The sequence below is a fragment of the Mustelus asterias genome, chromosome 2 (genome assembly GCF_964213995.1).
Source record: "Mustelus asterias chromosome 2, sMusAst1.hap1.1, whole genome shotgun sequence".
In the NCBI taxonomy this organism is placed as follows: Eukaryota; Metazoa; Chordata; class Chondrichthyes; order Carcharhiniformes; family Triakidae; genus Mustelus; species Mustelus asterias.
In genome coordinates, this window is record NC_135802.1 from 5,326,700 (window position 1) to 5,341,742 (window position 15,043).

General features: G+C 43.2%; 1 protein-coding gene across 2 annotated transcripts in view; it reads left to right on the plus strand.

Moving 5' to 3' along the window:
* The window catches only part of LOC144504764 (TBC1 domain family member 20), an 81,826-nt gene extending 68,410 nt beyond the window's left edge, over window positions 1-13,416 (plus strand). Inside the window, exons 8-9 of one of the 2 annotated variants that reach the window (XR_013499697.1) lie at window positions 4,327-4,659; window positions 13,290-13,416. Coding sequence is in view for 1 of the 2 variants with exons in the window: in XM_078230511.1 (XP_078086637.1) it covers window positions 4,327-4,579 (253 nt within the window). In the remaining variant the exon portion in view is untranslated. Of the gene's footprint in view, window positions 1-4,326; window positions 4,938-13,289 lie in introns of those variants that run through there. The other variant, XM_078230511.1, reaches the window with a different exon arrangement.
* The last annotated feature ends 1,627 nt before the right edge of the window (window positions 13,417-15,043 follow it).

Consider the following 15,043-nt stretch of genomic DNA (forward strand, 5'->3'; position numbering starts at 1 on the left):
TCTGCCTTACCTGTTACACTTCTTGCATTGAAACAAATGCACTTCAGTCCACCACACCCTCTCTGATTAGCAATCCCACCCTGCCTGCTGTTTCTCTGAGTCTTACTGGCCCTACTCTCTGGTTCCCCTTCAGCTAATTCACCTTTGCTTTGGTTCCCATCCCCCTGCCAAACTAGTTTAAATCCTCCCGTGTGACGATAGCAAACCTCACAGCCAGAATATTTGTGCCCTTCCAGTTTAGATGCAACCCGTCCTTCTTGTACAGGTCCCATCTGCCCCGGAAGAGACCCCAATGGTCCAGATATCTGAAACCCTCCCTCCTACACCAGCTGTTGAGCTGCACTATCTTCCTATTCCTAGCCTCACTAGCACTTGGCACAGGGAGTAATCCTGAGATTACAACCCTAGAGGTCCTGCTTTTTAACTTTCTACTTAACTCCCTAAACTGCTGCTGCAGGATCTCATTGCTCTTCCTGCCTATGTCATTAGTCCCAATATGTACCAAGACCTCTGGCTGTTCACCCTCTCCCTTCAGAATTCTCTCTGCCGGTTCAGAGACATCCTGGACCCTGGCACCAGGAAAGCAACATACCACCCTGGAGTCTCTTTCACGTCCACACAAACGCCTATCTGCACCCCTAACTATAGAATCCCCTATAACTATTGCTGTAGTCCTCTTTATCCCTCCCTGCTTAACAACAGAGCCAGCCGTGGTACCACTGCTTTGGCTGCGGCTACTGGTATCCCCTGATAGCCCATCTCCCCCAACAGTATCCAAAACGGTATACTTGTTAGAAAGGGGGTTGACCACAGGGGATTCCTGCACTGACTGCCTGCCCCTTCTGGTGGTCACCCATCTATCTGCCTGCACCTTCAATGTGACCATGTTTCTGAAGCTCCTATCTATGATGCTTTCCGCCTCCTTCATGCTCCTAAGCGCATCCAACTGCTGCTCCAACCAATCCATGCGGTCTGTAAGGAGCTGCAATTGGGTGCACTTCCTGCAGACATAGTCGTCCAAGACGCTGGAAGCGTCACGGATCTCCCACATCTCACATGTGCAGCACTTAACCCCACTGACCGACATTTCGAGCACCAATTAAATTATTTGAGAAAATTTATAAAACTCTTACCTTCACTTTTACCGTCTCACAGTGGCTTTTTTTGGTTAGAGAGGAGGGAGGGAGGGAAACACTAATGTAGTGTTTCGGGCTTACTGCCCCTTGACACCAGATCTTCCACTTCCCACTTCTTGGTAAATGTTGCTGGTCCGACTTCTCCTAGAATGCACCAGTGAAGTCCCTCAGCCGCTTCTACCGGAGTAGAAACTCGGGCAGTGAATTCCAGACATCCACTACCCTTTGTGTAAAAAAAAAAGTTCTTCATGTGCCCTCTACATCTACTGTTACTTGAATCTTTGTCCTCTTGTTCTAGAATTCTTCACCAAGGGAAACAATTTCCTGTCTAATCTATCTCTTCGCCTCTTAATTTTGTACGCCTCAATAAGTCAGCCCTCCGCCTTTTTTGGAAAATAACCCCAACCTATACAATCTCTCCTTATAGCTCCAATTTTCTAGACCTGGCAACATTCTTGTAAACCACCTCTGCACTCTCTCCTAAGAGTAATTTCCTAGAAACATAGACGATAGGAGCAGGAGGAGGCCATTTGGCCCTTTGAGCCTGCTCCGCCATTCATCACGATCATGGCTGATCGTCTAACTCAAAGCCTAATCCTGCTTTTTCCCCATAACCTTTGATCCCATTCGCCCCAAGTGCTGTATCTAGCCGTCTCTTGAATATATTCAATGTTTTGGCATCAACAACTTCTTGTGGTAATGAATTCCACAGGCTCACCACTCTTTGGGTGAAGAAATGTTTCCTCACCTCACCCTAAATGATCTACCCTGAATCCTCAGACTGTGACCCTGGTTCTGGATTCCTCCACCACTGGGAATATCCTCCTTGCATCCACCCTGTCTAGTCCTGTTAGAAGTTTGTAAATCTCTGAGATCCCCCCTCATTCATCTGAGCTCCAGCAAAAACAATCCTAACCTAGCCAATCCCTCCTCATACATCAGTCCTGCCATCCCCGAATCAGCCTGGTAAAACTTCGCTGCACTCCCTCGAGAGCAAGAATATCCTTCCTCAGAAAAGGAGACCAAAACTGCACACAATACTCTAGGTGTGGCCTCAATTGCAACAACTCATCCCTGCTCCTGATGTGGAGAGCCGGCGTTGGACTGGGTATCCCTGCTCCTGTACTCAAAACCTCTCGCAATGAAGGCCAATATACCATTTGCCGCCTTTACCGCCTGCCGCACCTGCATGCTTGCCTTCAGCGACCGGTGCACAAGGACACCCAGGTCCCACTGCATCCTTCCTGTAATGTGATGACCAGAACTACACACAATACTCCAGTTGTGGCCTCACCAGTGTTTTATACAATTCCAACATGATATCCTTTTACATTCTATACTTCGCAATGAAGGAGACCATTCCATATGCCTTGTTTACAACCTTGTCTACTTGAACTGCTGCCTTTATGGACCTGTGTACTTGTACACCAAGATCTCTCACTTCATCTATCATTCTTAGTGTACTCCCATTTATTTTGTATTCCCTATAACTGTTTGACCTCCCTAAATGCATTACCTTGCACTTCCCTATGTTAAAATCCATATGTCACTTTACTGCCCTCTCCAACAACCCATTTTGGAAATCATAGCTATCCTCTACACTATCCACTACTCAGCCAATCTTTGTGTCATCTGCAGATTTTCCAATCGTGCCTCCTGCATTCACGTCCAAATCATTAATATATAACACAAACAGTCAGGGTCCCAACACTTGGCTGCATTTGGACACACCTTCTGCACACATCGCAGTGTCCCTCATTTCCCACATTGTGCAGGAGGAGTATATCACGGGTCTGTGGTCTCCTGCCATGATGTCCCTCTCGATTAAGTTTGTTAATCCCTTTAAAAAAAAGTTACATTAACTAGGGGCCTTATTTATGTTAGCTAGGAACCGTATTTCTTATCAAACACTTCTATTATAATTGTACAGTACTATTCTATATCTTTTTTAGTCCCTACCTCAGTATTAAGCAATGAACTATTTTAATAGATTGAAAATACTCACCAGGACTTACTAATCAGCTACTTTGGTTGGTCCCATATCATTCTCTGAACTCCGCTCCTGGAGAGTGTTCCTCGCAGGTCCGGTGCTCTCCGCTCCCCGAAGATTAGCCCTTGGGATTTTTTACAATGTTAAAGATGCAGTGTATGTTGTTGTTTTGCCTCATGTGGGCAATGTGGATTAATTTTCTTCTGCCTCTCCCAAGAGTTTTTAACCTACTAATCAAGACTGATCACAAGTTTAGAAACAGCTGCGAGGAAATTCTAGAAAAGCTTAGTTTTGATAATGTGGCAAGTGGGACCCGATAAAACTGCATAAATATAATAAACATTATGGCGAGAAGCTGAAAGCAGAATGTTACTTCAAAATACTCCGAGGAGGTAGGGCCATAGGGCATATATTTAAAATTGGTGAAAAGTAATTTGAAACAGGGATCTGAAATTTGAAATTTTTTTAATATCAAGTTAAAAGTGGAAAATGTTAAGGTTATTCAGATTGCAACAGGTTGCAGTGATGTGCAGAGAAAATAGATTCAGTGGACCAAGTAACCTTTTTTCATCCCAGTGTAGTAAAGATAAGTGCAGTATTGATGTTCTGTCAGAGGGAATGCAGTAGTAAGCACGCTATCACATTTACAAACCAAAGACATCTAGTTGTTGTGCATTTCACTGCATCACATTTTCCTCGAACTACACAAATCAAATACTCAGCTCTTGAGAATACGGCCCAAGAACCTGAATCATAGAATCATAAAGCACAGAAAGGAGGCCAGTCAGCCCATTGTGGCTGTGCTGTGTTTTTTTAAGAGTGATCCAATTAATTTTACACCCCACATCTTCAAACCCCTGCAACATTTTCCTTTTACAGGTGTTTATCCAATTTAGGTCACTGTGGTGTCTGCCTGCTCCCACCATCCTTTCAGGCAGTGTATTCCAAATCATTGGAATTTATTGACTGTTTTTAAAAACAAAAATTTCCTCATATCTCTTTTGAAAATTATTTTAAATTTGCATCCTCTGGCTAACAACCCTTCTGCTGCTTGAAATGGTTTACCCTGTCAAAACTCCTAATCATTTTACCCTCGGTTAAATCTCCCCTTCGCCTTCTCTGTTCCAAGAGGAACAACCCAGCTTCTCTAGTCTCTCTGCTGATCAACTTGTGTTGACTCTTTCCCTTCTTCCTCTGCAGCATCACCATCAGCACCTTCCAGGACTTCCAAATGGCAACCTCCCAGCAACGCCCTGATGCCGTACTTCGCAAACAATTCAAGGGGAAGTCTTGCCCACCACTTGCCAACACCGAGGCAGCACCAGTGGGGGCCAGCCAACTGGTAAAGATGGCAGTGTGGGGACTGACAGCAACCCTGGGTGCAGCAGCTTTCGCTGTGGTAAACTCAGCAGTGGAATGGGCCCCAGAGTTTGTTTTTCAGCTGTTTCCATAGCCAGGGATTGAGGCAGAGCCTACCTGTGGCCTGCTGAACTGGGAGAGACATCCCTGCTGGAACACAACCATCAAAACAAGGTGCAGTGTGCCAAAAGTCTATGCTAAGGAGCAGTAAATGTGGGCCTTACATTAACCGTTTACAATCTCCGCCAAAATGGGAGGTGCACTTGTGGACCAGTCAAAAACCCTGCCAAGCCCTTTCCCTCCACTTCCTACCCTGCCAATTATGCAGCCAAGGACCACTTAAAGAAATTAAAAACCAGTAAGCATTTGTTTTCTTCCATTTGATTGCTTTTATCGATGTGAGACCAGGGAGCATGTCATTATGAATTCAAAATAAAAACAAAAAATGCTGGAAAACTCAGCAGGTCTGGCAGCATCTGTGGAGAGAGAAAGCGAGGCAATGTTTTGAATCTGTGTGACTCGTCAGTGGAATTGTGAATTCATTCCAGATTAGATGGGAACCTAGTGTCCTTCAAACCTGGGGGGCACTTGGCTGTTACTGTAGAGAATAAGTTGAGAAGTTTTGTATGAGCGCATCTACAGAGTCTCTCATGACCAAATACGTGTAAAACTTGACTTTTATTTCAATAGAAATTAGAAGCTGGAGCAGGCTATTTGGGCCTGCGAGCCTGCTCCACCATTCATTTTGATCATGGCTGATCATCAAATTCAATATCCTGATCCACCCTTCCTTCCATATCTCTTGATCCCTTTAACCTCAAGAGCTATAGAAACATAGAAGAGCAATGGAGACACAGAAGGGTATGTCCTTAAAGGAGAGGACAGAAGGACTACATTTTTCAAGTTTGTGACTGTCTTCCCACCCTTTGTTTGAGAGGTTAAACTGAGGACTCATTTGCCCTCTCAGACAGGCATGAAGGATTCCCTGGAGTAGCTGAGTTCCCTCTTACACCCTGGCCAATATTTATCCCTCAACCAATATCATTAAACTAGATTAACTCAAGGATGTTGATGATGGAGGATTTCGCAGGTCAGTGTGAAAGGGAGGTGGTAAAGCCCTTGCTTGTTTGAGATGATCATAGTCGAGAAACATTTGCATCACGCATCAGCCCAAGCCAGAACTTTGTCCAATTCTTGCTGCATGGACTTCTTTATTATCTGAGGAAATGCAAAGGGATTTAGAAAAACTTGAGTTTTTTAATGTGCAAAATTATCACAGATTTTCACTGGAAGAAATACAAAGCAATAGCTAAGGATATGCACAGCTATAAACTTCGGTGGCTCATGGGCCATTTGCCACTTTTCATGGACGGTCAAGACCAGAGTTGATGGAATGTGCATTGGATCATGGCTTGCCTCTTGGTACCTGAGTGTTAATTCTCCGGATTTTAAACCCACACACAGCTGTATAACTGGTCTAGTTGTAAATGCTTTCAGGAGGGAGGGGGCTGTACAGTGGACATAGTGTTGTAAATAATCACATTACAGCATAGGATCATAGGAATAGATAGAGGGCAATTTGTTCCTCAAGTCTGCTCTGCCATTGAATTAGATCAGGACTGGTGGGCTTGTCTTCACTCCCGATCCCTTGATACCCTGAGCTAATAAAAAATCTATTGATATCAGTGTTAAAAATTTCAATTGTCACAGCATCGCGAGCCTTTTGGATGAGGAAGATCCAGATTTCCATCCCCCTTTTGTGTGGGGGAGAAATGCTTCCGGATTTCCCTCCTTTAATTTTAAGATTATGTTCCCTTGGTCTAGGTTTTCCCAATGTGGAGATGCCGGCGTTGGACTGGGGTAAACACAGTAAGAAGTTTAACAACACCAGGTTAAAGTCCAACAGGTTTATTTGGTAGCAAAAGCCACACAAGCTTTTGGAGCTCTAAGCCCCTTCTTCAGGTGAGTGGGAATTCTGTTCACAAACAGAGCATATAAAGACACAAACTCAATTTACATGAATAATGGTTGGAATGCGAATACTTACAACTAATCAAGTCTTTAAGAAACAAAATGTGTTTTGTTTCTTAAAGACTTGATTAGTTGTAAGTATTCGCATTCCAACCATTATTCATGTAAATTGAGTTTGTGTCTTTATATGCTCTGTTTGTGAACAGAATTCCCACTCACCTGAAGAAGGGGCTTAGAGCTCCGAAAGCTTGTGTGGCTTTTGCTACCAAATACACCTGTTGGACTTTAACCTGGTGTTGTTAAACTTCTTACTAGGTTTTCCCACCAGAGGAGAAATCTACCTTGTTTCATCCAGTCCCAAAATTTCGCATTTGAAACTTTTTATTTTGTGTTTTGGATAGAAAACAAATCTTCAATGTTGGTGGCTCAGATAGAACTAAATTTGCCACCTTTTTGTCATTGGCATTGAAGCAATGAATTTTGCTCAGCTTGGTTAGTGGTGTCAATGTTTTAGAAACTGACCTGCTATAGATAGTGAAACTGATTGACTGAAAGACCTTCTGTGCTGTCCATGATGTTTAACATCAAGAACATCTTGATAATCACACTGGACTGGGCTGCTGGCTATGGTGGGCACACCATGTGAACAGTGTAATCAGTGTCTGTGGCTTTGTTAATTGGAGATACTTCCCGAGCCAGTAAGAGTTGCTCTATCAGGAGTCTGGAGAAGATGGGATCACATTGAATGTGGCAAGAGAAACAACATTAACCAACATAATCCTTTGTGAGTCACTGAATTCTGTTGAAGTTTAATTGTCCGTCACTAATATCTAATAGGAGTTCTTATTGCTAGAATGTTGCTAACAGCTGATGCTCAATATGTTACCGACCCCAATGATGGACATAGTGATGTTCCCTGATAGGCTCCAGCTGCTTTACAGCTTTGTGCTGCATTTTGTGTGTTAGAACAGGAAAAGACTGTTGGTCTCTTCTGCCTTTCAGAAAACCACACTTAGGGACGTGATGTGAGTAATTTGAGACATCACATGATGAAAGTTGTGTGGGAGGTACAGGTGACTTTGGACCTATGGTTTCCACCACTGAGGGTTTTCCTCACCTTGTATCTGCGTCTGTTGTGGACTCATGGATAGAGACTGATTGCTACTGATCAATAATTCCATGATTGTTACATCATGTGACTATCAGGTTGGCAAGAGGCCATATCAGGATCTTGGTCCAGTAATTCCTATGTCCCTGGATACTTTCTTATCCTTCAATCACTTCTTTCTCCAGAACTATGCCAAATTGTTCCTTTTAACTCATAACATTGCCCCCACTGATGGTACCCAGTGGTGTGCCTGTTTGATCTCCCTCTCTAGCCCCAGTCATTCTAATAATTAACTGGGGCCACTGCTTTCTGACACTGTTGCCAAATTAACGTGGATTAACTTGTGTTAACTGTTTGCTTTCTTTGAAGTGTCAGTTAGATCCTCTTGGTAGTCTCTTCTGAGAAACAACTTTAATCTTTCCTGTAATAACTTCCATGAGCCTCTGTCCTCTTGAGAATGGGTTGAATACAGAATAGAATCATGAAATCCCGACCGTGCAGGAGTCTGCACCAATTCTCTGACAGAGCATCCCACCCAGGCCCTATGCCCATAACCCTATATATTTACCCTGCTAATTCCTCTAACCTATACATCTTGGGTCACGAAGGTGCAATTTAGCATGGCCTAAGCTGCACATCTTTGGACTGTGGGAGGAAACCGGAGGAAACCCACGCAGACATGGAGAGAACATGCAAACTCCATATAGCTAGCATGGAGGCTGGAATCAAACCGGATCCCTGGTGCTGTGAGGCAACAGTGCTAGGTGCTGTGAGGCAACAGTGCTAACCACTGTGCCATCTCTTTAATTAAGTTCCATCTATTCCAAACAAGGCTCCTATTTCCATTTTAGACGAGTACACCTCACCACACTGCCTCAGTGAGTTTCTGTTCCTCACACCAGTAATTCCATGCTTTCTTCGATACTGCTGAGTGCTGAATTATTTGCAGGCCGGCAGTATGGTTCATGCCACTAGAAATTTATTGCAGTAGAGAAAACAGCTCGCTTAGATTCCAGCCTGTAACTCGCACCTTGATATCTGCTACCACTCAAACCCCTTGATTAAATTGCAGACCATGACTGCTCATGGCTATGTAGTATCCAATGTGAAAACTGGAGTCCACAGCAAAGAGTTCCATTACATGAATTCTGGAAATCAGTGTGAATGTAGCTATAATGGAAAGAACCTGAGATTTAAACCACTATCTATGTTGTAAGCTGCACTGGTTAACCAAGGCTGATCTGTTCCTGCAGCTGCTGTGTGCTGCAGGTTCAGTGAAAGCATAGAGCGTATGCCTATTTATATTTCGGGAGTGAGGACGACCTAATACATTGTATAGGCAATCACAATCGCTGCAAAGTAACTATCACTGGGTGCCTTGCACTTTCCCATTCCCATGTCTTGGGCACACACTGGGTGTAACTGCCTGATCAACGCTGACTGGGTCCTTATTCATGTTTTAGACTTTAAACACTCTTTCTATCACAGGGAGCCTGTGCTGTGACATCAGTTACTTTACATTGTAAAGTGTGAGGATTTGAGCTTCTCTGAGACACATCCTTAGGCATTATATAAACATTGTGCCATGCGTTGCAGGCACACGTTACTTTCAAGCAAAAGTCATTAGTTCTTCAGAGTATGGAATCAATCTGATGTATATCGATATACACCAAGGGCAAGCCACTTTAGAATTTCACTCGTGCTCATTTGTGGAGATATAGACACATACGTGCGGAGACACACATGCAGTGATGTGCACATGTGGAGATGTACACGTAGATGTGGGGACACGCACATACATGGAGGCCTTTGTATATGCACAGACATACACCTATTTTTCTGCCTTTACTGTGAATCACAAACTATGAGCGGAATTTAGTATACACCACATGGATTCAGTCCACTGGTGGAGAAAAGATGGGAAGCCTATGTCACCTCCCTGAGGGACACCCAATTCTATTTCAGTACAATTAACCACCTAAGTGGATAGGGTCAGCATTTTCACAAAATTAAGCCCTCAGCAGCAGAGAAATTCTACCTCCAAAAGATGCTGATAAATCGGAGGCTGGCAGCTGATCATAATTCAGTGCACCCTCATCAGGGATCACCTTGGGTTCCTGGAGACAGGTGAGTGGAGGGGGTGGATGGTTGGGAGTTAGCAGGTGAAGGTCAGATGCAAGGGAAGGTGTTGGCTTTCAATGGGCATCCTGCTTCCTGAGGCTGGGTGCCTTGATTAGGAATGAAAGGCCTGTGAAAGAAGAATCCCTTCGGGGAGACCCCTGGCAAACTCGGCAGCATTCTGGCAGCATGAGACACCGGTGTGAATGTGGGAGAGTTCCTGAGCCAGCACTAAATCCTGGGGGCCTCGGGATAATACTCTTTAGGTGGCTCAATAATGAGCCTAATGGCCAGTGGTCAGATTTCCCCCAAATCAGCCATTCCCACTGCTGACTAAGCTTTCCCACTGGTGGGATTGGGCTGTGCAGCCTCCTGTGCAATTATGCTGGCCCACCCCCAATATAGTCCACTTCCGAGACTCCTTTAAATCCCAGCCCATCAAACTCATTCATCAATAACTGAATTACAACTAAAATTCCATCATCCAATCACAGCCCTGTAACATATAATCTCGAAGCAGCAGTAGGCCATTCGGCCCTTCAAGCCTGCTCCACCATTCATTTTGATCATGGCTGATCATCAAATTCAATATCCTGGTTCCCCCTTTCCTCCATATCCCTTGATCTCTTTAGCCCCTAGAGCTATATCTAATTTCTTGAAATCTCGCAATGTTTTGGCCTTTGAGACTTTCCAGCATTTGTTTTGGTCCATTTGATCACCTTTATCAGGCAGCTATATCTCTACCTCTCTCTCTCTACCAAGAAAATAACATTGCTAGCCACGAGAGGTGCCTGCCAGTAAATGATGAGCCGCCTTTGTGTTTCCTAAATTTGAATCAGTGTCTAATCTTGTGGTATATCCAACACTTTGCTGTCTGTTTGTGTGTGCCTCTAATATTCAAGCCCAGTTTTCTGTCAGGGTCCTGTTAATCCTTTACTAGCTCAAGTATCCAGAGATCTAGCTTACCTATCTCGCATGTACCAATGCTCTTCACTGCCACATAGCTGAAAGCAGCAGTCCTCATGGTAATTCTGAGGTTATCTGGTGAGTGGGGAGCGACACTTTCAAAGCTAAGGTCGAGAGATTTTTGTTGAGTAGGGATATCGAGACATAGGGATTAAAGATATGTAATTGCAGTTGAGGTACAGATTAGTAGTAATCTGATTGAATTGTGGTGCAAGAATGTGGGGCTGAATGCCCTCCTCCTCGAGTCATAGAATAATACAATGCAGAAAAGGCCCTTTGACCCATCGAGTCTGCATCGACAATATCTACCACTAAAGTCACGCTAATCCCATTTTCCAGCACTTGTCCCATATCCTTGAATGTTACGATATTTCAAGTGCTCATCCAATTTTTTTTAAAAGGTCGTAAAGTTTCCAGCCTCCACTACCTTCCCAGGCAGTGCATTCCAGATTCTCATCACTCTCTGAATGAAAAAGTTTTTTTCTCAAATCCCCTCTGAATCTCCTGCCCCTCACTCTAAAACTATGCCCCTCATGATTGACCCCTCAACCAAGGGGAACAGCTGTTCCCTGCTCACCCTGTCCATACCCCTCATAATCTTATACACCTCAATCATGTCCCCCTCCGCTTTCTCTGCTCTAAAGAAAGCAACCCAAGCCTATCTAGTCTCTCCTTATAGCTCAAATGCTCCATCCCAGGCAACATTCTAGTGTACCTCCTCTGTACCGTCTCTAGTGAACCTTTTCTAGTGTCTCTATCTGTGGGTATCACCTCCAGTATCGAGATTGGGTGTTGATGTTCCACTCTAGAGACTTGAGCACAAACTTGGGCTGGCAATCCAGTGTAGGAGGTTCTGTTTCTCAGATGGAACGTTAAACCTGGCTTCTGTCTGCGGTCTCACATGGACATAAAAAATCTTGTGACACCATTTTGAAAATAAGCAGGAAATTTATCCCTGGCTTCCTGGCCAAAATTTAACCCCCACCCACCATCACTAAAACAGACACTGGTCATTATCTGATTGCTCTTTGTAGGAGTTTTCTGCCTTGTGTCTCGCATTACAATATTAAGTATACTTCAAAAGTACGTCACTGGCTGTAAAGTACTTTGGGATGTCTGAAGGTCATGAAAGGTGTTGTACGAATGCTAGTTCTTTGTCAGGTATTTGCCACCCTAGGCAAACCTTCAGAACTCAACGGCCACATCGCCACCATATCTTTCACTGTATCCCAATACATGTGAAATTAATAAATCAAATCAAAAACTCAAGGTAAACCAAGAACTTTGGTTGAAAACACAGAACTAGCATTACCCATTCGCCATGCATGCTGAATAGACAAACAATTGAACAATAAGGAAAAAGTCCAAATTAACTTTTGTTCATTCTTATCACACAATGACTCAAATACCAGAAATTTGGACTTTGGGAGAGACACTGATGTACTAAACAATGGTGAGATTTACCGTCTCTATATTGCATGAGGGATGTTCAAGTGTACGATTAACAAGCAGCAAGCAGATCAAGTTAGAGCTGATGTGACGAGAAAATGTCCGAGACACTCGAATCGCTCCGGCAACGATTTTTCACACTTCGTCTTCTTTTCCTTCACAATACTAAATAAATTGTGTTGCTAAATGCCTCAATCCACTAAGGTGTCCCAATCCTTGCTGTTAAACAAGCAAGTGGCTATCACTTCTGTGTTATCTGAAATTACCCAAAATGTTCATCTGTGATTTTTTTTATTTTTATTTCCACAGTCTCACATAGCGAACATTATCTGGCTGTTTCACAATATTTGCAATCCTAAAAATCAATTTCTTTGACTGTGATGAATTCCGAATTGTAATTCAAAGCTATTGATTCTGTGGTTAGTTATTTTCCCTCACTCCTAGTAAAGAATCCTCTTTTGCTTATTTTCATATTTATGTCTTAATCTCACTAATACAACATTGTGCCAAGATTCCCAAACCCCTTTGTGACCATATGGAACAAAAGATCCAAATGGGAAATCAACAGTTGTACCAGTACAAGTTATATGTTTTTTTTTTAAAACCCTGAAATATTTGTCACCGACAAATCTAGCCTGACTGGATAGTTGTCGACGTTGGAATAACAAAGGATCTAGAATGTCCGTTAAGAATAATGTTACACTGCATTATAGTTTTTTTTATTCATTTGTGGGACATAGGTGTTGCTGGCTGGGCCAGCATTTATTGCCCATCCCTAGTTGTCCTTGAAACTGAGTGGCTTGCTAGGCTGTTTCAGAGGGTAATTGAGAGTCAACCACATTGACTCTCACATTACTGTGGCTCTGAACTCACATGTAGGATGGTAGATTTCATTCCCTAAGGGGAACCAGATGGGTTTTTCCGACAATCAACAATGGTTTCATAGTTGTCGGTAGATTATTAATTCCAGATTTTTTTTATTGAATTCAAATTCCACCAGCTGCCGTGGCGGAATTCGAACTCGGGTCCCCAGAATATTAGCTGAGTTTCTGGATTAATGGTCTAGCGATAATACCACTAGGCCATTGCCTCCCATCCCCTCATCGTTCAGCAAATGAAGATGTACCGGCAGCTGTGCACACCACATCTTACATTATGACTGAAAGCGTTAACTCTGTTTCTCTCTCCACAGATCCTGCCAGACCAGCTAAGATTTTCCAGCATTTTTGGTTTTTATTTCAGATTTCCAGCATCCAATATTTTGCTTTTATTATTACAAATTTTAGATGAGTGGTTAAGCTAGATTATGGCGCAGAGGGCTTATTGCTATTTAATAGGAGATTTCAAAATGTTGTATCAGACTTGCCAAGTTTCATCAGCTCTGCACTAAGACGATAACCACATGCAATTGAAAAGCTACCTTTAATGTTATAATTTAAAAATGATTGCTGTTCAGTTACTAGACTTTGATTCCTCGTCAAAAACTTAATTTAAAATATTTGCTCTTCATTTCTGTATGTGTTACTAAATGTAGTAGTGTCTGCTTCTATTGTGCTAATTTGTCCCAACTCTCTCCCCACCCCCACTCCACACACGCAAGCACACACCACATTTTGGGACAGAAATAAAACACAACCTCTTGAATAAGTTTTATCAACAGAGACACTTAAAAAGCCAATGCAGGATCGTTTTAATCTTTATTTATCAGGGTATTGTATGCAATCTGCATTATGTTAACTGTTTCTCAATAGCACATTGAATATAACTAAAAGATACCATGATTCGCACCTAGTTAAGGGATCTGTGCACTAGTACATTGTCGCAATGACCACACTAGGTGGCCCAGCCAGTGCCACAACTCATTTTAAAAAGCTATTAAGACAGTGATCAAGATAAAATGTTACCACTGTTTCTAAAAGGAAAACACAGCTGGAGTAATGGATACAATCCATACCTTTCAGTGCGAAAAACCTCATCTGGTGGGAAGTGGAAACTATTTGCTGTTTCTCAATACAAATCCAGCCAGCTTTTGGTTGTTTTTTTGTTTAAAAGCCAGACTTTTTTTGCTGTCCTTTCACACACTACTGCCTTTGGCACCCGCCGAGTTCACCTAGTGGACACACTGGCCCTGCTCTCTGTAATTGTCCAGGAAGGTCTCAGGATCTGTGCTGAGATTTTAATGTTCTCCGGGTACTATCTTCACTCGCAAGGCTGGCATTTCGAGCTTATGGTGGACCTTCTCCTTAAACGTTTGCAGTTTTTATGATGAAGGCGCCCTCCCGTGCTGTTCAGTCAGGAGTTCTAGGATATTGACCCAGTGCTGATGAAGGAATGATGATATCTGCCCAAGTCAGGCAACAAGGGCACAAGAAATAGGAGCAGGAGTAGACCACATGGCCCATTGAGCCTGCTCTGTCATTTAATACCATCATGGCTGACCTTGGGCTTCCACTCCATTTTCTCACCCATATCTCTTCATTCCCTGGGACCAGAATCTGTCTGTACCAGCCTTAAATATATTCATCATCCACCACCCTCTGGGGGAGAGAATTCCAAATATTCACACCTCTGAGTGATGACATTTCTCCTCATCTCAGTCCTTAATGATCGTCCTCTTATCCTGAGACCATGTCCCATGTTTTAGTTCCTTGACCAGTGGAAACAGTGGAATTTTCCAACCGTTCCCGCCAGCAGGATTTTCCACTGAATAGAGGTTTGGTTTGCAACCTAATTCTCCAACATGGGAGTGTGGTGTGAATGGGCAGCAAAATCACGCCCAATCTCTCAGTGCTCACCCTATCAAACCCCTCTCAGAATTTTGTAGGTTTTCATGAAATCGCCTCTCATTCTTCCAAACTCCAGAGAAAATAGACCCAATTTACTCAGCCTCTCATCAAAGGACAACCCCCTCATCTCTGGGAACAATCTAGTGAACATTCGCTCTAA